At 43.6% G+C, this 22,907-nt stretch overlaps 2 protein-coding genes and 1 non-coding gene across 6 annotated transcripts in view; 2 read left to right on the top strand and 1 right to left on the bottom strand.

Moving 5' to 3' along the window:
- MARF1 (meiosis regulator and mRNA stability factor 1) overlaps positions 1-13,918 on the bottom strand; it is a 40,911-nt gene extending 26,993 nt beyond the window's left edge. For 2 of the 3 annotated variants that reach the window (XM_060120259.1, XM_060120260.1), the window contains exons 1-10: positions 13,845-13,918; positions 9,964-10,165; positions 7,150-7,833; positions 6,228-6,402; positions 4,923-5,149; positions 3,740-3,857; positions 3,019-3,191; positions 851-1,276; positions 499-656; positions 252-410 (exon numbers count right to left, since the gene is read on the bottom strand). In XM_060120259.1, coding sequence (XP_059976242.1) covers positions 252-410; positions 499-656; positions 851-1,276; positions 3,019-3,191; positions 3,740-3,857; positions 4,923-5,149; positions 6,228-6,402; positions 7,150-7,833; positions 9,964-10,107 — 2,264 coding nt within the window. In that variant the 5' untranslated portion in view covers positions 10,108-10,165; positions 13,845-13,918. The remainder of the gene's footprint in view (positions 1-251; positions 411-498; positions 657-850; positions 1,277-3,018; positions 3,192-3,739; positions 3,858-4,922; positions 5,150-6,227; positions 6,403-7,149; positions 7,834-9,963; positions 10,166-13,844) is intronic. The other variant, XM_060120261.1, reaches the window with a different exon arrangement.
- Positions 10,256-10,382, top strand: LOC132477172 (small nucleolar RNA SNORA25). The gene has a single exon (XR_009530197.1). It is a non-coding gene; the product is annotated as a small nucleolar RNA SNORA25 (small nucleolar RNA).
- A 736-nt stretch (positions 13,919-14,654) lies between the features above and the next one.
- Positions 14,655-22,907, top strand: part of NDE1 (nudE neurodevelopment protein 1) — a 33,602-nt gene continuing 25,349 nt past the window's right edge. Inside the window, exon 1 of one of the 2 annotated variants that reach the window (XM_060078197.1) lies at positions 14,655-14,675. The gene's annotated coding sequence lies outside the window, so the exon portion shown is untranslated. Of the gene's footprint in view, positions 14,676-17,987; positions 18,062-22,907 lie in introns of those variants that run through there. The other variant, XM_060078196.1, reaches the window with a different exon arrangement.

The following is a 22,907-nucleotide window of genomic DNA, read 5'->3' as shown; positions in this document are numbered from 1 at the left end:
GACTCCAGGACAGGCTTCTCTCTCTGACCTCTGCTTACCAAGACTCCCATGTGGAGGAGGGAGAAACAGCAAGAATCACTGCCCCCAAATGTTAGCTATCGTTACCAGTGGAAAAGGGGACTGGTGGAGGAGGGGTGGAAGATTTCTCTTTTAAATATGCACTTGTGTATTGCTTGAATTCTGTTAAACATACATTATTTCATAACCCCTTCTACTGCACACAACCACTCCATGGATCAAGAACCACTCACCGAGAAGACCAAGACTGAGGCGTGAGCAGAGGACCCACTTGCCTGGATGCGATCAACTTGCTAAAAGCAGACGGGTAACTCACTTGGAACAGAGTCTCCTCTTTATCTTTTTTCTCTACAGGAGAACTGGTAACACTGCGGGAGCTGAGGTTCTCTTTTCTAGTGGAGGGAAACATTGCAGGGAAGAGGTCACTTATTTTCCTTCACATCATGACAAGCAGCTACAAGGGAGAGTAACGGAACCTACTTCGGATTGGTTTTGTAAACGGATTCTGCCACCCCCGACGTTTTAGGTGTGGGCGCTGCAGCACTTGAATTTCTGTGAGGAGGGGCCACCGGCCTCAGGTGGCCTTGCTGGGGCTCACTGCTTCGAGTGCCAGTCTTCGACTCCATGCGGCATAGCTCCTTAAAACAGAGCAAGGGAGTTTAACAGTTAAGCCCCCAAGATGTGTCAGACCTTGTACAGAAAACACTTGACTTTGAGTATCCTCGAAAATGTAGAAAAGGACACACCAAAAGCAAGCGAGCATATAAATAAAACAGAGACCAAGAAAGCAAACCTACCATAAACTTCAGAAAGCAAGAGGTATCACAATTACCTGTAAACTTTTAACATTGGTATTTTTGGTGGCAGATCCAGAATTTGCCTGCGACCCTTTTCCAGGTGCGGCTTTGGCACTGGAAGATGGTTCACTTGTATCTTTGATGAGGCACAATTTTGGATTCTTAAGTTTTTTGGGAGACTTCGCTTTATCAGCAGCTGCATTTGAACTCTTTGTTTCACAGAGTTCTCCACTTTTTGGAGTAAATGACACGATGATCCTATTACCAAAAACATCTTCATTTTCCATTCGCTTCAGAGCCCGTTCTGCACTATCTCGGTTTATGAAGCGGAGGATTGCACTGCAGCCTGTGATATTTAGCACTTTCCCGCCACAATTATCGGACAGGCGTCTGAGCCTGTTGCTGATGCTCTTGCCATCTTTATTTGCTGGTAGGTTATAAACATAGAGCAGAGTCTGGCACTGTTGATACAAAGGAAAAGTGTTACAGTGGGTTGACTCGAGGGCACACATTCCATTACAAACAAGAAGAACAATGAGTGATCACCGAACTTTAGCTAGCGACCTTGGAGGGGAGATAACAGAGATTTCCACGGGAGAGGGTAAACTTACTTAGACTGAAAAACATGGAAAAAGAGAAATGTATCTAAAACTATCACTCTGGTGAATGAGAAAAAAATATGTGGCAAGATTGAATGTACTGAATAATTGGTCTTTTTTTTTTTTTTTAATCATAAGGAATAAGGATCTCTGCAGTGGGCAATCTCTCACCTAAAATACTACAATTGACTTAAAGGCCTTCCGGATTAAAAAAGTGAGTGCCAAACACAAGCGGAATAGAGGAAATGTAGCTACAGCCAAAGACTAAAAACACAATGAAGGGGCTTCCCTGGTGGCGCAGTGGTTGGGAGTCCGCCTGCCAATGCAGGGTACGTGGGTTCGTGCCCCGGTCCGGGAGGATCCAGCATGCCGCGGAGCGGCTGGGCCTGTGGGCCGTGGCCGCTGGGCCTGCGCGTCCGGAGCCTGTGCTCCGCAGCAGGAGAGGCCGCAGCAGTGAGGGGCCCGCATACCACAAAAAAAAAACCCAAAAAACAAAAAAACACAATGAAGAACAACAAAAGTGAATCAGCAGAGCAGCTCCGAAGCCTGAAGTAGGGCCTGTGTATGTTACTCCTTGGGCCAGACCCTGGTACCCCCGACTGTGGATTATCCTTAGCATGTGTTTACTCTCCGGCCAGGCTCTGATCTTGTTGGGTATCAGGGAATGCAGTGGGGCCAGCAATGCAAGTGCCTGAATCTGGGGACGGGGGGCGGGGGGGCAGTCTCGGTTCTGCTGCCATCGCGCTGTGGGACCCCCAGCGGCTTGCTTACTTTTTCTAAGTGCTGACTTCCTCCTCTCTAAAATGAGGAGGTTGGGTGAGATCATTCCTAAAGTGCTTCTGTAACTCTAAAGTTATTAAGATATGTTAAAACTGCATTTCATGAATGGGATTGCCCAGCCTTCTGGACCATCCACACTATAGCTCCTCTCCGTTATTACTGTTTAAAGGTTGCACATATGGTCTCCAGGCAGCTTAAACACAAGCTCAGTGTTGCAGTAAACATTCTTATCCCAAACAAGACTATGAGAAGTGCTCGGCCTGCTGGGAACATGTGCACTTTCTCTTGTCAAGTGGCTTCCCAGGCTACAGGTGTAGCGACCACTATTCTCGTTGTGCCCATGCATGCCAGGGACCACAACCATAGAAAACAGGCTCAGAGGCCTGCTGGAGCTTCAGGATTAAGTGCCACAACTGTACAATCACTCTGCTTATTTGACTCCAACCACACCAGTATGTGCAAATCATCATCATATTCTTTACCCTTAAAACCTGGAAGCAAAAAGAGTAATAACTCTCATTCCATTACTTCCATCCCCCTGGCACAAAACATTGCTAGCTTTGGGGACACTGGCAAGTGGCTGTCAGTAAGGTAAATCTGAAAGTCAGTTCCCTATGACATTTTGAAAAAAATAAAAGCAAAATGCATACATGTCAATTCTCTGTATATCTGTAAGAGAAGAAAGTTTCTAGGCCTGTTTCAAAATCTGGCCAGCCTACTACAAAGAAGAGCCTCACCTGGGCTTGGAGACCCCTTATGAAGGGCTGTCCTGAGCCTCTGTAATCTCAACTAGAATATGGCAGAAAGAACACAAACCCACTTACTGGCATTTTTACTGGTAACCTGGGGGGCAGGTCGGAAATGAATTCTTCAAATCTGATCAGCTCATTAGCATGATGCAGCAGTGCTTCTGAGGCCTGGTTTTTATGGACCAAAATTATGTGGAAACCATGCCTGTGTCTCAGGTCACTAAGTTCCAATGCGAAATTGACATCAGCTGAAAGACAAGGTACAGCCCAACCCCCATCCCCAAACATTAGAAACACCTGACAGAGAGAGGTAACGCTAATGACATCTACTGAGAAGGAAGGAGTGGCAGGATTGTATTCTAAGTTGCCACCCCCACCCCTTTCTAGAACAGGAACGCAGTTCATATCAGAAGAATTAACATGGTAAGACAATTTTACATATACTTATACTGAACCCCAAGACACGTTACTTCCAGTAGTAAAAAGGAGCAAATGTTAATATTCTGAGGAGCCCCACCTTCATCTTAGATTTTTAAAATTAGCAATACGGGTTAAAAAAATTACATTTTCTTTAATAAACTTGGCCCCGCAAGAATCCTTAATCAAGTTCCAAGGAGAAAAATACAGAAATCCACGTAGACCCATTTTTTTTCTAAACAGTTTTCAAAGATAAGCATAAAATGTCCTATGTATTTCAGCATCTTTGGGGGCATATTTTACTTTAACATATTTTGATTTCTATGATAATTCACACACAGTGAGTTTAGCTGAAATTAGCAGATGTTTCTACACTTACTTGACACAAGAACCACAGTGGCAGGAGCAGTGTGGGTATTTGCAAACCTTCGGAGGCTCTGGCGGAGCTTGTCGTCAGCAGCGTTCTTTGCAGTAGCATTGATGTGGGCAACGGTTACCTGCATTAATTTATAATAAGGACAAATGAGAAAGAGCTGAGGTTAGAAAATCACTACACATTCTGCCCACCTCTTAATAGACAGTTCTTGAGGAAACTTTTATTATTACTGCCACTTAGGAATGGGGAAAAATTACAGTCAAATCTCAATAATTTCAACTTCAGTTCTCCAGATGAATTAACTGGATCCATTATTATCCCTACTTTCATCTCTAATCTTCTGCTTTTTCACTTCATCCATCCCCCTTTCAGAAAATAAAAGTGAAATGTGAAGTAAATTAGCTCTCTCTAGTATCTTTTGCCAACAATTTTGTGGGTGGCAGAGGTATGATATATAATTAAGGTACGATTTGGGGCTGAATTTGATGTCATTTCTATTTGTCATCTATGGCTTCCACCATCAGTTGGTGGAAGAGGAGAGGCATCTGCCCCTAAGGGAGCTAAAATGTGTTTATTCCTGTTAAAACTATCAGGCTCACATTAAAGTCTCCAAAGGAAGGAAAGGTTTGAGAGGTGCCTCAACTACATACAATACAAAATAGGATTTATTAGTTTTTACAAGGAACAGAACTATATAATCTTAGGCAGGAATATGGCATATCAATGAATTACTTGTCTGAAAGTCAAAAGAACTTGATTCTTGTTCCAGCGGAAGAGAACAGACTTTGGGGTCAGACAATCTGGATTTAAATCTAAGCTCATCCACTTATGGCCATATGATCTTAAAAAAGTTGCTTCACCTCTTGGGCCCTTTCATTTGTAAATTCCAAATAATAAATCCTATGAGCCTTGTTCACAAAGCAGTTATGAAAATCAAAGGAAATGATACATATGTAACCACTATACTAGGAAAGCACTAGTCACATATAAGCAGCCTTGTTGAAAGATCAGACATGATTAAATGATTTCTAGTACCTAATTAAGAAATAATCTTTTGCTATTTTCCTTTATTTACAAACTTAGCACAAATGCATATTATTAAACAAATTTTCAATTAGAATTCTTAAAAAAAACCACACATGCTTATTCTTCTACCAAAATAGATTAAAATTCTTTTTTTTTTTACCTGGCAATTATTCAGCTCTTGAATAACTTCTTTGTTTTCTTTACTGATGTCACACACACAAATGAATTCTGCTTCTCTGTGGCCTTTAAAAAACTTCTCACGAATTCTCTGTACAACTGCAGTAGCTGAGCGGCCAGAGGGGACTGAGCAATTTTCAATATCCCAAAAAACTCCAATGGGGGGTAAGTTTTCTAGCACCTGTCCGGCTAGTGCAACTTCTGGTGACCCTTAAGAAATGTTAACATTTTCAATTACACATGGTAAAGAAGAGGTAAGACATTCAAATAAAAATAACAGGTAGCTACCTCTCATTCTTAGGGGCAGGAAAATGAAATTACTGACTGATGTTAGATTTAAGGATACCAACCTCAATGGCTGGTCTAATAAGACAAACAACCCCAAGTTGCCATAGTATCTCTAAGTGATTACTCCTATTTTTCAGGAGAGAACAAATCTAAAGATCAAGTCACTTTAAGCCCACGATAAATCCATCACAAAGCATGAGGCGTTCTCACACTGACCAGTTATGCTCCTCTGAACACTAACACATAGGTGAATGGACGCTGCAGCTCTGAGACCTGACCTTCATGTTCCACCCACACTTGTCTACCGACTCAGTGTGGGAGAACAATGAAGAGGAGACGAACGGTGAACTTGTTATCCTCCTTGATTTTATTTTATTTATTTTTAAAGCACATTTGTTTGTTTGTTTCTGGTTGCGCCGCAGGGCTTGCTGGATCTTAGTTCCCTACCCAGGGATCCAACCCGTTCCCACTGCAGTAGAAGCTCGGAGTCCTAACCACTGGACCGCCAAGGAATTCCCTTGTCCTTGATTTTAAATGATTTTTAACACTGCATTAATATCTGATTCAAGTTTTTAAAAAATGTTTAGAGATAAAATATATCAATTACTTTTTGGGGAAATGATCTTAGGTTTTCAAATACTGTTTTTCATCAGCCATTGCTAAATCTTTCTAAATACGAAGTACATCTAGGGAGCATACAACCAACAAGTGTGATTATGAACCTAAGTTGACACCAAGTCCCTTCCAGCATTTCTTTCTCCTAATATACTCCTCGTTTTTCTATACACAGCTTCTGGTCTCAAATAGCATCAGCCCAACATCAATGGCAACTGACCTATTGGTCTATAAGGATAAAAAGATTTTTACCAAGAGATGGAAATGGAGACTCATACACAGTAGCTTTAGAACCACAAGGAATCTTTTTAAAGGCGATTAAATGCAGTGTTAGTATCAGGTATTGAAAACTAATATGCACATTTTACACCATACTGTCATTTACCAAATTTCGAAGCAGCTTTGCCTAGACTGGTCGCCAATAACAACGTGGTCTCCTTCCCTGTTCCTTTGGTTCCACAGCCATTACACAGAGGAATAGTAACAGGTGCAGTCTGAGTATTTGGAGGTGGTATATTTGGCCAGACTTTAGCAGCATCAATTATACTATTTCTTGCCGGCTGTTTTAAAATTTTTTTAAAAAGAGGAGGAGGTTTCAGATACATTATTTCAGAACCTAGAGTTACACATAACAACTGAAAACACATTCTAAGTGTTTCTCCTTTCTACCTGCTAACCTCTGATAAAATGTATTTTTAAATCACCTTTCCCAAAACTATCAGCTACCAATGCATAAACTCACTTCCAAAGTGACTTGAAATGATCAGGAAAGATATTCACATGATCAGACCTTTACATTCTGGGCCATGTGTCTGCTACGGTGGAGACCCTCAGACACACTTTACATAAAAGGAAGTAACGTCTTTACTTGAACACTGGGTGCGACTGAGGCCAAGTTTCAAGTTCCCCAAATTATTACAAAGGGACAACATGCAGTTTTACAAGAATGGGTCCATGTACCAGGTGAGTGTTAGCTATAAGAAATCACAGTTGTGCTCTAGCCTTTAAAGACAGAACACGAGGCTTTGCCACGCTAGGTTCACATGTAAGAAATAGATTTATTACAGGAGACTCTAAGAGCATAAACTAAATAATTACTCTGTACTTTTTTGAATGGTCCCTCCCATTTTACCCTTTGCTTTCTTTCAGGACCAGAAGGAGTTATGCAGATGGGGAGAAAGCCACATCACGAAAGAGTCTTTGACCCCACTCACAAGAAAGATTTTTTTCAAGATATATCATTATTTTTAAAAAGTCATTCCTCAAACCTTAGCTGCACCCAACATAACAAATAAAAAGATACAAACCTTGTTGAGGCAGTCTTCGCAGTAAAGGGAGCCCTTTAAACAAACCGGAGGTACCACATTTAGGTGCAAAGAGTTGGTGCATAAGTGAGGCGTTAGCTCCGACTGTGAAATGTGCTCTTCCAAGTGCCCAGGAGCCCCACTTGTGAAATCAGAACAGGGGAAATAGCCAGCGGAGGAGGTGCAGCCCTGGAGAGCTGGAAACTGATGCAGCTTGTGCACATTACCATGACATGACTGGAAATGGAGCTTTCCACAACAGGGCAGGTGTTTGCAAGGAGAGAGATTACTTTCTAGACACATGCTGGGAAAGTCACTTGCAACGCTGGCCAAACTGTTCCTAGCTGAGGCACTCTGGAGTGAAGATGCAGACTGGAAAGCAAACCCTGACCCCACCTGACACGTGACTGTCCTGGTGCTTTGCGAGTCTAACAGTGCACCTGGGGGAATCAAGCTACCAGTCCCTCCGCCACCGCCACCACCAAAACGCATTGGCGAAGTGGAGGGGTCATTAGGGCAATGGGCACAGCAGCTTACTTTGGGGACAGTTGAAAGCTGTATTTTAGGTTGCTGAAGAGAATGGATATCTGGAAGTGGGACTGCTGGAAAAAGTTTAGAGCCAGCATGAAGGGGAGATGGTACATCCTTTAATTCCACAGCAACTTTCTTGTTCTCCATGTAATCTTTCTGAGAAAAGAAAACCAGAACACAAATTAATTTTATGAGGCTAGTGACTTGGGGTTACTCACATCTGATTGCATTAAAAAATGGAAACAGTGTTCAAACCTATCTACGTCACTCCGTCATAAATCACAACCACAAAAACGGAATGGCAGCTAAAACCAGGAGCATTCTTCAGCAGGAGGTGAACACTGAAACAGACAACTAAAATTATGACTGTGTCCTTCCTGAATTTTAAGAGACTTGGGGAGGGGGTCTGTTTACATATTCAAGAAGCCTGATTAACCATCCATGTCTCAGTGTCTTCCCTTTGATAACTTCCCCTTGCCTCTCAGTGTCTTCTGAAGACAAAAAAGGTGGTATGAAAAACAACATAGTCCTAACAGTATCCACTAAAGACAGCTTACAAGCAAAGCGCCTTGAGGAAAATACTTCATAGTTTGTGCAGTCAGAGCTAGGTGGTTTTAGTAAGGTCCTCCAGGGGAGAAGGTATCAAGCACTATGGATGAGATCAGCCATGTGCCCAAGTGGCCCATCCATGAATAGGTCTTAAACGTGTTGCTGATGACATTTAGCAAACCCTGGGGTATCATGACCTAAAGCCATAATGCCAACAATTATTTTGTAACCAGTGGAAAGAATTAGAGTAATTAGAAAACTATCTGGGAAAAAGATAAAAGAGAAATAGTTTGTCATATGCCTGTAACATAGGCACATGAGGCTGGTATGCTTATAAAGGTTATAGCATTGCATTGGTGTCAGAGACCTGGGTTTGAATGTGATACTAAATAGTTTTATGACCTTGGGTAAGTGACTTAACCTAACCTCTTTATGCTTCAATTTTACCATCCTTCAACTGGGAACAACAGAATGTACCTACTACATTTGTTAGAAGGATAAAATGAAATAGTAAACATAAAGCGCTCAGCAGAGTACCTGGCCACTAAAAGGGGATCCAACCAATCAACAACCTTTATTGGCTGAGTGCAGGCACTATTAAGATGAAGGGGATGCCCTGATATAGTGATTGAGACATGCTCATCCCTTAGAGCATAGAAAGGTCCATCTGACTGCTATGATTTCACTCCTGCTATTGGAGGGTATACTAATACGGGAGAAATTTGGATTTTCAGTTACTTTTCCTAAAAGGGAGGTACTAGCAATGGTCTCACCAGCCAACAAGCAGTGTGTCCTGCCCTCTTGGTAATTACAATTCAGGCTGGAAATTAACTCACTGGCATTATGGTTTATATAGATCTGGCTCTTATGGGCAGGGTTATTGTGAGTTGGTCTTCCTGAATGTACTCAATTCTGGGTACCACTGACAAAATCGAGATTCTGGATCTGTAAAGGTGACAGTGCAATTCCGTGCCCCGTGACTCTGTTAGGGCTAGATCTGCCACCCCAGGACCCTGCTTGAGCTGCCAGCCCTCAGTGCAAACTGTCCCTGAGGTAAAATACTTCTGAAATAACTCCAATTACTGATGCCATGCAACAAAGGTAACTATATAATGAAAAGCTGGAGAAGATAGGGAATAGATTTTTTTTTAAGTCATTATCAATACCCTTATGTAAATTCATAGTAAAGTCTCATTTAAATCCCAAGTACAATAGCAAAAAAAAAAAATGATAACGATGAAGGAAATAAAATCAGAAAACGTCAAAATCACTATGAAAAAACAAAAGAAAAAGTTCTAGACATATTTAAGAGAAGTCTTGAACAGAAAAAGACCATCAACAAATCCTATCAATCTTTCCTTGATTTTAAGACACAGAACTCAGAAGGCTACCACAAAACACAAAACAAAATCTAGTTTGTACTTTCCTCCGGTCTTACTCTACAAGGTGGATTTTGTCTTTGGAATCTGTGATTTTAATGAGAAACAAATCTTTCCAAAATTTTAACATCACATATTTAAAGCATCTATTGTTGCTTAGTGTGGAAGTATAGGAGTTAAAAAATTGTGCCCTCACTGAGTCAGGAATTACAAGAATGTGCTACAAGGAGTAATATAAGCAGGATGCAAGAGAAAACTTAGCACAGACTCCAGGGAGAGAGACTGCCCCAGACCAAAGGGATCTCTCATCTATTTGCATTAAGCATTTGCTATGTCCTTAAGTCTTGCACATAGTTACCGTTTGGGGACTAAGTGGCAATGTTTGCTCAGGACGAGAAAAGCAATTAGAGAATTTCCAAAGCCATGGCTTAGCATCATTATCTTGTTGAAGCCATCCAAGTGTTCTACTGCAGGAGTTCTCAGTTCCGTTTCCTTCCATCATAGAGCCATACAAAGTGGTTCAACATTCTTTCATCTTTCTTTTCTTTCATTCTTCCACCCTGTTAAGAATGAGATTTCAATATTATTTATTTGCATAAGTACAAATTTTATTACTGAAATCTGAGACTACAACTATATTTATGGTGTATAGGTCATTGCAAAGAGGGCTGATGGGACCAAATCCAGGAACTCTTAATGCTGTGACCAAAGACTCAGTTTTTCATAGGATGTAAGAGCCACTCAGTGGTGCTATGTTTTCCTGATGGAGATACAAGATTTAGCCACTCATATCCAGGATTAGTGATGTGAGAAAGTAAAAATAAATGTAAATGTCTTCCAAGTTAAAAAAATAATAATTATGGTGCAATGGCTCCCAACAAGTCAGATCTTAAGGAACACAAGTAGAATGGCTATCAAAGCATATTACAGCTTACTAAAATTGGTAAACTTGGTTGACTATTTATGCTTGAACCCTAACTACATCAACCTGATTTTTTAAAAAGTCTATCATCTTCCATTCCTTATGTTTCATAGGTCTTCAAACAAAAATGAACTCTGGACAAGCCCTATTTCTTTTCAGCCATGCTTGAGAGAAGTCACCACATCTTGGACACCTGCATAACGTGGAGAGAAACCTCTCCTCTTCACTTGGCTGGAGCCAAGCTCCTCCAGCCCACAGCAGACGTTTTCTATATAATATTTCTTAATTCTTCTTGACTATCTCTCCCTAAACACTCTACTTGGGAGATTCAAAAAGTTAACAGAAGACAGCATATGATGTGAGTAAAAGAACAACCACATGTCCTCATTCCCAATTATGTAAGATCGTGAAACTGATTTCAGAGCAACCTATCCCACTGTGTCTTTGATATGAGTATTGAAGGTCCAAATTAAGTGACCTCTGTGGACTTTGAATTTGATTCGGCTACAGAACAAGTCGAACCAACTTCTTAGTTTACTTATTATGAAAGTGGAATCTTCTATACCACCAAAAATCTAACAGAGAAATCTCAAGTCCCAGATGTGCTCTTATCTACTCCAGAGCAACAACACTCTACAAGTCTTAAATGATACGATAAAAGCAGATCCAATCAGTAGTAGCCATTGGGCACAGAGGCGGCCTGCCAGTGGTAAGGACAAGGGAGCCTCATTTCCAAGCCCTTGCCACCATGCCCCAACCACCTCCTACTCTTACCGACAATGGCCATTTTAAGTTACTAATTTATCTTTCAGAAATTTCTGGGCATATAGAGAAGAATTTCTTTTAGCTATCTCCTTGATAAGATGCTCTTTTCAAGAGATTTTAACGTCTACATAGTCGAGTGAGGGGAGAGATGACTATATAAGCACTATGTCTAAGATATAGGAAAACCAATCACAAAAAGCAGGGGTAGGCAACTACTGCCTAAAACTATAGCCAAAACCAGCCCACTGCTTGTATTTAAATGGCCTGCGAACTAAGAATGTGTTTCACATTTTTTAATTCTTGGGAGAAATCAAAACAATATTTTGTGACAAAGCTACATGAAATTCAGATTTCAGTGTCTATGACTAGTTGTATTTGAGACACAGCCAAGCTTACTGAAGTCCTATGGCTATGTTTGCACTACAATTGCAGAGTTAATTATTTGCAACAGAGACTGTAGGTCATACACCTACAGAGCCAAAAATATTTACTATTTGGCCCTTATGTAGAAGCTACAAAACTTTATTAAGTTTCAGTTTCTTCCTCGGTCAAGTGTGCCTAATTTCTCCCCTGCCCACCTCAAAGCATTACTATGGGGGAAAAAAATCAGATAAAAGACGCCACCATCTGTTTGTCTTCACCGCTGTATGGCTTGTGCCAAGCACGGGGCTCCTACATAGTATATACTAAGGAAATATTTGTTGAATGAGGGAATGAATAAAGCAGCTATTTACCTACAAAAACTGGAGCTAATCTGGAGACAGAGATGGAGTTAACTGCCACAATGATAGTAAATTATGGTACTTGTTCTTCCTATTAAATACAGACCTCATATACCCTATCTTCTCTCTAGAGCCTAAGAATTTGTGATGTTCACGACAGACACAACTTCAACATGCTCTCTCAAGCCCCTTCAAGGCCAATCCTGAAAGTGAGCTAAGGTGTCAAGTAAAATAGTCTACAAAGCTTTTTTGTTTAACATTATTTATTTCCTCATTCAGCAAATATTTACTTAGTATCTACTATGTAGCAAGCCTGTGCTTGGCACAAGGGATACAATGAAGGAAGCAACCAGACAATGCGATCCATTTACGTCATCTTTTTCCCACAGTAAATCTGTGAGAAAGACAAGGGAGAAATTAGCCACATTTTTTCAGAGGAGAAACAGAAGTTAAATGAAATTATGTAACTTGCCCAAGATCACACAATAGAAAGGGAAAAGAACCAGGCTTGTCCATCTCTTTCTACCACACCAAGGTACCTTTGGTATTGCTCAACACGAGCAATAGAAAGTACAAACGTATTAGCTGGTTAGTGGCCTGCACCCGGAAATTTTCTTAAATATTCCTGGGAATGACATGAAGTAATTCAGGTAGTCAAAGCAAGTTCTGTTTGATTTGAGTGGAAGTCTCATTTCCGCCATTATCTCTCAGTCTTTGAGCAATTCAGATAGTGGTTGAGAGCCCAGACTGTGACATCAGACTGTCCTCCTATCAATCCCCAATTCTGCCGCTTCCTATCTGTGCAGCTTTGGACAATGCGCAACCTCTCTGAACCTCAGATCCCATCTGTAAAATGGGCCTGATGATAACAGTAGCACCTTCATAGGTTGTTGTTTGTATGAAATGAGACAAAGTAGAAAATTTAGCAGTGGCCTTCTCTCAACACCCAATCTAGTCCTCAACACCCCACATCACCACATCCCATTCCTGGGTATTTCTGTTGTTTTTCATAGCTCTTCTTCCTAAAATTATCTTAGTTGCTTTCTTTTTTATTATCTGTCTCCCCCACTTAAATATAAACTCCATGGTAGTACATATGGATCATGTTTTCTTATTCATTATTGTATCTCCTGCACCTAGCACAGTGTCTGGCACCCACCAACAACTGCTGAATGAATGCAAAGTTCAATAAATGCCTCAGAAGCCCATTTAGGTTTCAGTTTCCCTGTATGCAAAACAGAATGTTTATGCTCAGAGATGTTAGAAAGTGCAAAAGATGTAACTGGAAAGCTCTAGGTAATAACAGAAAGGTGCCAGGGAAACTCTAAAAGGTGTATCACAGTGTCGCAATACAATTATTGGGAGTGGTTCAAGTCCTAAGACAACTCAACGCTCAGTCAAGCCAGAGGTTACACCCTAGGGAGTGCTGATAGACCGAGGAGGGTGCAAAACGCTGGGGGCGGGAGGGTTGCAAAAACACCAGCCGTTCGTTCTCTTCCTCTCTTAAACTTCCAACAAGAAGGGCTGCTCTCCACACCTGGAGGGCCCCAAAGGGAGAAAGGAGACAAGTGTGGGCAGGGAGCCAAACACCCCCAAAGGGCAGCAGAGGCGCTGTAATGACGGTCGTGAACTGACTCGAAAGGGAGACAACTCGAACCTTTAGCGGGGGCTTGCCCGGTGGGTCCCATTCCATCCCCTCCTACCAGCCAACCTCCCCCACCCCCGCCGGCAACAGGCAAAAGGAGGGGACGCTCTCCCCCTCTCCAGCCTGGTGGCCCCAGAGCACTGGACGCGTCGGGGACTAGTTCCCAGCGCTGCCAGCAAACTCACCTCGGCCGCCGGCTCCACCTCCGTTCACATTCCGGCCCCACCGCCTTCCCCCCACCCCCCCCAGGCCCTTTGTTTTGATTCCCGACTCCGCAGCTCCCGCCGCCGCCGCCAAGCGCACCCTCCACTTCCGCTTCCGTACCGCACCGCCCCTGTCGCAAAACCGACGCCCTTCTCTCCTCCCTGCCTCCGCCCCTTCCTCAGCCCCTCCCCCGCCGCCGCGTCCTCCCCGCGCGGGGCGCGCTGGGAACCCCGGGGGGGGCGGGGCCTCGCGGCCCTGCAGCCTCGTCAGGCTCAGTCCCCTCCCGATAAACCCCTAAATAGGGACCTTCCCGGGGGGCGACCCCGGCTTTTTTGGCGAAAACCCCCAGTTTAAGAAAGCCTTGCCGCTGGCTTATCGTTGTGGCGTGGGAAGGAACCTGGAAGCGGAGAATTAGGGTGCTTGTGAGGTGGAACCCGGGGAAAAAATCTGCCAGCCGGGATTTGTCACCGTTCAGCTCTTTCGGGCTTTTGAGGGAAGGCGATTTAAAAGGGGTTTTGATGACAAACCTGATCGTTTTGGCTTTTTTTCCTCTCTTACTCTTGTCACGTGATGACCCTACTTTTTTTTTTTTTTTTTTTTAAATTAAATGACGCATATTTGCTACAGCATCCTGCATCTAGTGCAACCTAGCGGCGAGTGGAGAAAAAAATAACTGCCAACTGGGCTGCCCGCGAGGTCTTTCGGGCCGGCAGGGCGCCTCGAGAAGTTGTGATCCAGCTGGCAAAAAGAAAGCCTGTGCCAAGACTAGGCTGGATTTTGTCACCAACAATTAAGAGGTCCTCGTGACTACAGTAAGAAAACGTGATTTTTAAAAGTCCTCGTCCAAAGCTCGTTGCAAATGAATACAACTTTAACGGTGCCCGCTGAGGCGAGCAAAAAGGAGACTTTATAGTTGCAAAAGCCATGTGAAGCCAATGACTGCTTGTGTGTTTGGTGGCTAGATTTGCCATGTTTGGGGTTTTTTGTTTTTTGGGAGTTTTTGTTTTGGGTGTTTTTGCTTCAGATTCTTTACTTATATTTGAAATTTTTAAAAAATTGTTTTTAAGTAGGCACAACGGACATTTCTGAAACTACCAGCTGCTCACTATTTCCTGTTGCAAATTGGGAGAAAAACAAAGCATGTATATTTTAAATTTAGACATAGTTTACGATGCAATAGCCGAATGCTACGTAAAAGATTATTTCTGAAGTTTGCTAAGAAAACAGGTTAACTTTGCATAAGGATCAGCAAGTAAAAATTGCCAAAAGAGAACTTTTTTCCCCCTGAAGTCTGTACTGTGAGGCAACTTCATTAGGCAATCCACATTAAGTGGGGGAGATTTCAGGGGAAGCTAATACATCCCTGTAGACGTCCTTGTAGACAGGTATTATGGAGGGCAAGATCAAACACGTAGCTGAAGAACCCTTTGTGCTTGTATTCCATTTCCAGAAGGCAGATGACAAGTCCACACATCATCTGCCTGGTTAGGTATTTATTACTGCTGAGTAAATCTTCATTGTGTCTGTGTGTGGGTAGTATTCTCCAAGTGGGAATTAGAACAGATGAAAAACAACCCTGTTTCTAGCGTTTTGTTTTTTTCACAGTACCAAAAAATATGCTTCTCTTTAGAGATTTTTTTCTCTCCTTTTCATTCTAGTTGAGTATCTCTGAACACAGACAGTACTAACTAAAAATATAAAAAGGAGGGCTTCCCTGGTGGTGCAGTGGTTGAGAGTCCGCCTGCTGATGCAGGGGACATGGGTTCGTGCCCTGGTCCGGGAGGATCCCACATGCCATGGAGCGGCTGGGCCCGTGAGCCATGGCTGCTGAGCCTGTGTGTCCGGAGCCTGTGCTCCGCAATGGAAGAGGCCACAACAGTGAGAGGCCCACGTACCACAAAAAGTAAATAAATAAATAAAAAGGAAACAAAATAATTGTGGATTTTAAAATTGCTTTTTAAAAAAGGTTGTAGCCATAAAATAAAGATCAGACACATTTTGTTTGACATTGCTTGGCATTCTTTCAAGTCCAGAGCTGTGCCTGGTGTCAATAAGTAAATGCAGTAAATAAAAACGTTATCAATCATACTAAATGGAAGGCTAATGAAAAGTTTAGTGTTTTGAAATAATAAATTATGATGGAAGGATTTAAGCAAGAGAAACCCAGCTTTCTGCTCATTAATATCTGAAAGCTACAAGGAAAACAAATTGAATAGAGAGAAAAAGGTTTTAAAGTATACCAAAATTTCCCTTTCGTTTTTTTTAAGGTTTTATCCAATAACAAACCCATTTACCTAAACACCTATTCCTGAAGAGGAGTTTAATGATAATCATTTCAATATCTTCTCCCTTTTATTTTTAATGGAAAAATGAAGGAAGTTGAAAATCAACTGGTTTAAATGACTTAATGTCATGTAGTCAGTACTGATAGCTCATCAACTTGTGGTTCAGTTTGTCTTTTAACTGGGGTGATTATTCTTTGCCCAGAAACCTCACAGAATGGTGAGGCTCTGGAAAGTGTCAAGGGGGTGCAAATGATTTATTAGCATTTGGGGCCAGGATGGAAGTTTCCTAAAAGACACTTTGATACTTTCCTTAACCCCGTTGATGTAAGTGGTAGTTCCCTTTTGCATCTCTGAGCTTCTTTCAGGAAGTAGCAAGGAGTCGAAGTAAAATTAAAGGTCATTCTTAACCATGGCAGGAATGCAGGAGGGATTCTATGACTGTGGTTGGAGGCCTCAAAGCAGCTAAGATCTCTGCCTGTAGCATTGTGCTGAAGAACACCAGTGTAGGAGTCAAACAGACCCAGCTTTGAAGTCTGATTTATTAATTGTGAAACCTTGGGCAATGCATTTAACTTCCTGCACCCTTTCCTCAGCTTTAAAATGAGGACCATAAAAGTGCTTTCCTGTGGTTCTTATCATCTGGGTCTCAGCTCCATTGTCACCTGGTAGAGTGGTTTTCCCTGACATTCCATCTGCAGGGACCCCTTCCCAGCCCCTTTCTATCACATGACCTTGCTTTATTCATAGCACTTATTAGCATCTGACATTATTTCACTGTTTCTGTTTGCTGATTTAGTGTCCTTTCTTAGTATTATAAGCCCTTTGTCTGACATTTATTTTGATATAAGTGAGTGCTCAATAAATATTCGTTGGTGAACATCAAAAAGTTAGCATTATGCCTGACCTAGATAACCAACTGAAAAATCATGATCACTACATAGATTGTAATTAACTATGTGCTTAGGCACTGTCCTAAACGTTTTACAAATGCCAAGTTGACTCATTTCGTCTCTGCATAACCCCATTTTATAGATGAGGAAAGTAAGTCACAGAGAGTTAGAATAACTTGCCCAAGATCACACAGCTACTAAGGGACAGAGCAAGGATTCAAAGCCAGGCTCGAAAACAAACTCCTGTAAAGGAGTTTTGCTGTCTTTGAAGAAGAAGATAATGATGTCAAAAATGTTATATTGGTTGTGGGACTTCCCTGGCAGTCCAGTGGTTAAGACTTTGCCTTCCAATGCAGGGGGCGTGTGGGTTCCGCGTTGGGGTTCCATCCCTGGTGGGGGAGCTAAGATTCCCACATGCCTCCCAGCCAAAAAACTGAACATAACATAGAAGCAATATTATAACAAATTCAATAAAGATGTTAAAAATGGTCCACATCAATAGGTCTTTAAAAAAAAAAGAAAATTTTACATTGGTTTTAAAGTTGTGGGGAGGACCTGGGGCATTGCTTATCCTAATTGGACCTAGATCTTTGTCCTTCTATCTGCTTTGGAGAAAAGCCAAGAACAGGAAAATGCAACCGGTGTCAAGGGGAGGGAGTCATATTTTCTTGAAGTGCGTGGCCCACAAATCCCAGCCCGTTCCCCCGGTGTCCAGGGAGCACCCTACAGCCTCCAAGACAGGCCAGAACCCTGCCCAGCAGCGGGAGCCTGCCAGGGCCCCTCCCGCCAGCCCGCCTAAGGCCGCCGCGTGGCCGCGCCGCGCCCGGACCCTGGGAAAAAAGTTTCCAAAAGGCGCTGCTCGGCGCTGATTGGCCGAGGCACACGCGGTCCCGTGGCGCGGCAGCCAATGGGCGGCGCCGGCCGCGGGCGCGGGCGCGGGGGCGGGGGCTGGAGGCCCGGGGCGCACCGCCCCCAGCCGCTGCCTCAGCCGCCGCCGCCGCGGTTCCTCACAGCCGGAGCCGGGTAAGTGCGGAGCTGGGGCCCCGGGGTCGGGGTTTCCTGGGGACTGCCAGCGCCACCGCCACCGCCTCGGCCGCCGGGAAACTCTTCTGCCCTCCCCGGCGCCCGCCACGCTCTCGGGACCCTGGGCCGCCGCCGTGTAGGGGCCCTGGCGCGCCCCTCACTTGCGCGTCGCTTCCCGGGTGCTGGGCTCGACCCGCGTTTCCCTGGAGCCTCCCTTCTTAACTTTGTGCCTTCACACTCTCGTGTCCCTCGCGCCTGGTTCCTCACCCTTGCCAGCTTTCTTTCTCTTTCTGCGCTCGCCTCTCTCCGACCCCGCTGCCCTCCCCCTCCGTCCTAGACTTCCTCGGTCCTTCTGCTCTCCTCGTCCCGGGTCCCCGCAGCCTGGCGGCTCTGCCCTCCTGTTCCTTCCCACCCCGACTCCCCTGGTCTCCCTTCTCGCTCAGTTTTCTGCCCCTCAGTCCTCGCCATCGCTTTCTGCTGCCCCCACCGCCCCTCATTCCTCGTAGCCCCCCTCCCGCCCACGTCCCCACCCGCCTCCACTCTCGGTGCAGGCCTCTTTCCAAAAACCTCCCTCCTCCTTGGCACTTCCCTCCCTTTGGGAACGTGTTTGGAACGGTCTTCCTCCCTCCGCTTTCCTCAGATCTCTGTTGCAGGACGGTTCAGATTTCCCCTGACAGCACTTTGGGGAAGGATTGGATAAAGGATGAAAACGCTTATTTTACAGCTTGAATGCGGTGACTGGGCTCACCTGCCTCTGAGGTCATAGGAAACCCCGCCATCACCTTGATACTGCTTTTTGGGGAAGCTGCATTATCTTCTCCAGTCATCTCAAGTTCACTGTCTCCTGAGGGCTCGACCTTCCCGGATTTCTTTGTCCAGGGTTTTATCAGGTTGTGCCCCTCTCTACCTTTAGGCCCCTTTTAACTTCCTTTCTAAACAAACGACCTTTGCAGCATGCGCCGGACAGAAATTTCTCATTTTCTATGCGAGTTTTGTTCATGTATTCTAGGATAGGATGGCATTTTAGGACATGGGTAAGGTACTTTGAAGAGTAATTGGATCCTAGCGACTCCCAGAGCCACTTGTTATCTGACCCCAGCGTTGGTATTTAACCATTTTTGAAACTTAAAAATGTAGATGATCTGTGCTCCTAAAGTGTCAGAGGCCTCTGATTGGTATATTTCATCTCATTTGGTTAATAGTTTCTTAACTTGGCTTATTCTGTTAGGATGTTATTTTTGTTTCCAGAGTGTGTTCTTTTGCTTTAGAACGTGTGAGCCCAGAGAGATTACACTCCCCTTCCTCACAAGATAATTCCCTAACACGAGCGTGCCTGCATATGGAAAGTTTGTGCCTGCAACTTGTACTATGTTTGCACCTAGTCCTGACATAGGTGCTTTGTGTCTGCCTCGCTCAGCAGTGCCCAGCACTTAGTAGGTGTTGGGAAATGTTTGAAAAGGAACGGAGGAGGGGAATGCCACAGTAGGAAAAGCTCCTTCCTTGGCCTCTTGGTTCAAGAAAATAAAAATAATCCTTGGACAGGATAATTTGTTTTCTTTTCGTCCAAGTTTAAGCTTCTTAAAATTTCAAAAGCAATATGTGCTTACTGTGAAAAACAATATATATCTTAGAGAAGTGTCAGGTACAGGTTCGAATCTCAGTGTCTGCCTTACCCCCATACTGGTATATCCTTACAGACTCTTTTTTGTATATGCAGAGGGAGATAATTTGCAAACAAAAATGGCACTTTCTTAACATATCATAAACTTTCTTCCATATCAGTACATTTACTTCTTAACTGCACCATTTTCTGATCAGTCCTCTGTCAACAGTTAAGTTCCTCCAGTTTTCCCCTCAGTCAGTGATGGTGTACACCCTTGAGCATATGTCCTTGCATGCCTACTGAGGTATTTTGGTAGGTAGATGATTACGGACTTTGAAAGCATTGAGACAGAAGTCAGACCTGCTGACTCTTGACTGATTTTGCCCCAGTAATGTCACTTCTGCAAAATGCAAAGCCTGCGTCATAACGTAGAAGCCGTGGGAGCATGTGCCAGTCTCTGGCAGCTTCTTTCTTTTTCTCCCTTTCCCTTCCACTCCTCCATGTGTTTTGATTGGGAGGGATTGGGGTTAGGGTGGAGAAGGGCCGTTAATTCCTGATGGTTTATATGTGTGTGTTGCTCCTGACCAGCTGTGCTGGCTTTCTTCACTCAGAGGAGAGCTGAGAAAGGCTTTGTTTTTTCTAGAGTTTTGAAATCAAAGGTGTGTGTCTCAAGTGTGTTTTCAGACTTTCCTGTTAAGTTTGATCATGGAAAATACCCGCGCCCCCAAAACTTTTTGAAACACTTTTGTAAGAGTAATAGATCTAAGTTATCCAAAATAGAAAATAAGTACTTACTGGACCACTTGATCCCAGTTCTTGCATGCTGTAGCGCATACATTTGAGGTACCCATCAGGTTTGTCCACAGAGTTACTGGGATATGATGGCATGATGGTGTATTGAGAACACAAGTTAGGAAGACATATCCCTGTGGCTCGGATGCAATAAATGCATGCAGTATCCACTTTTAAGATAGTGGGTACAAAGTTGTGTATGCTGTGACCAAGCATTAACACCTGCCTGACACAGTGCCTTTCAAAAGACTGCGTGTGGACCAAAGAGTGAAACTGACCTCCAGTCTATTGGCAACCCCAGGGAGATCTGGAATTTGAATTCAAAGACTCCCTTGCACTTGGGTCTGGTTTGCCACTCTGTTGCACCTATGCAGATGGCCAAGTCATACAATGTTTCTGCTCCAGCTTCCTAAGAAACCAAGTGATTGCCTTGCCTACCTACCCCTTACAGTTAAACAGCTTAAAGAGCGTCAAGTTGTTTGGAAATAATGTATTAACACACCACAAATAGAAGGTGATGATAAAATTCAGTAAATAATGCTGGGAAAGGGGAACCTTTGCCAGTTGTCTTACCTGCTTTCTGTGGCAGGGAGTAATGCACATTAGAACTTTCTGAGACATTTTCAAATGGCCAAAAAAAAAAAAGTCAGGTTTTTAAGTATGCTGTTTCATAAGAAAGTGAAGTTCAGCTGTTACTTCTTTCCTCTTAGCCTCTAGCATAGTTTTTCTCTTCCCTAGGGGTGTTTTTAAAATGCAGGGTCTGTAATTAGAGCCACAGTGGAAGCGCCTCCTAAAACATCTCAATTTCATTTCTTTACTGAGGCTTAAGTTATAAGCTTCACTGGCTGTGATAAAGAGCCCTTTTCTAAAACTCATCTGTCGTAAGATTGCAGGCTGAAGGTTATTAAACTCCAGTAACTGTATCAGATACTCCTTATCATGTACACCTGGGGAAGGGGTAGTTGCCAACATGGCACCCTGTCCTCCAGCCCCTTCCCATTAATGAGATGCCACTCAGGTGCTGAGGGAGAAAGGTTTTCCCCATCCTGTTAAGTATCTTAGGGATTTACAGAAGTAAACTATAAACTAGCCTGCAGAGTGTCTCTTGCTTCTTTTCCTTAACCTCACATCCCCTTCCAGCGAGTGGCCAGTCTCTATCTTTCCCTGTGTTCCTTCCTTCCACAAGCATTGATTGAAAGCCTATTCTATGCCAGGCACTGTTCAAGGAATTGGGAATAAAAAAGCAAGATGGTGAAGGCCCCTGTGCTCAAAACTGACATTCCAGTGGGGGACGATAAAACAAAAACAAAACTCATAAAGTGATGAAATAAAACAAAGCAGGGGCTTAATATGACAGTGAAGGGCTGGAGGAGGTATTTGGTGGGATGTTCACATAAGGTCTCTCTGGGGAAGACAGTTCAGCTGTGATCTGAACAGCAAGAAGGAAATCTGCTAGCAGAGATCTGAGGGAAGAGCATTCCAGCCAGAGAAAACAGCCAGTTCAAAGACCCTGAGTGGGAGCAAGCTTGGTGTGTTCAAGGAACAGAAAGAAGGCAGTGTGGCTGCAGTGTAAGTGAGTGAGGGGTAGGGCTGTAGGAAATGTTTAGAGAAGTAGTCAGGGACTCATCAGGTTGAACTTGGACGTGATCTGTTTCCAAACATCAGGAAAAGTCAGTGTACATTCATTGTTCCTAGTTCCTCACTTCCTCACCCTCCTGTACACAGAATTCCTCCCATGCCGTGCATTTGAGACTGTCCTCAATATGATCATTAATGGCCACACAGCACTCAGTTACAGTTGCATGGGCTCTGGGCTCTTAACGCTATAGACATTGGTTTGGTGACCCCATACTAGATGAGCTCTGGGCTCATTAGAGCTTGCGGCTTGAGCAGGGATTACCAGAATTAGGTTTACCCTTACCCGTCACCATGGTAATTACTGTTATTTTCACTCTAGGTGCTCTCTCCTTTGTACTTTCAGCAAACAAGATCTTTCACTCCAAACGTTAATTAGTCCTCTCTTGTAGCAGAAATCCAGACCTAACTGGTCCAACCAAGAAAGGGAGTTGATTATCTCTCCTAACCTTAAATCAGGAATGACTGGACCCAGGTGTCCGAATGATATTGTCAGGACCCAGTCTCTCCACTTCTTGGCCCTGCTTTCCTTTGTTTTGGCTTCATTCTCAGGCAGGCTCCTCCCTTGTGATAGCATGACCACTGCGAACCCTAATGGAAAGAGTTTCTCCTCCTCCCTCCCCCCCGGGCTTTATGGAGATATAATTGACATTGTTGTGTAAGTTTAAGGTGTAGCACGTGATGGTTTGAGACGTATATTTTGTGAAATAATTACTACAGTAAGGTTAGTTAACAACTCCAGAGAGTTTCTTTCTTGATAGCTCCGCGAAAGGCCGGGGCCTGGACACTCATTGGCTCAGCTTGGGTTACATGCAC

The sequence above is a fragment of the Mesoplodon densirostris genome, chromosome 16, assembly GCF_025265405.1.
Source record: "Mesoplodon densirostris isolate mMesDen1 chromosome 16, mMesDen1 primary haplotype, whole genome shotgun sequence".
NCBI classification, from domain to species: Eukaryota; Metazoa; Chordata; class Mammalia; order Artiodactyla; family Ziphiidae; genus Mesoplodon; species Mesoplodon densirostris.
This window is presented reverse-complemented; position numbering and strand designations above follow the sequence as displayed.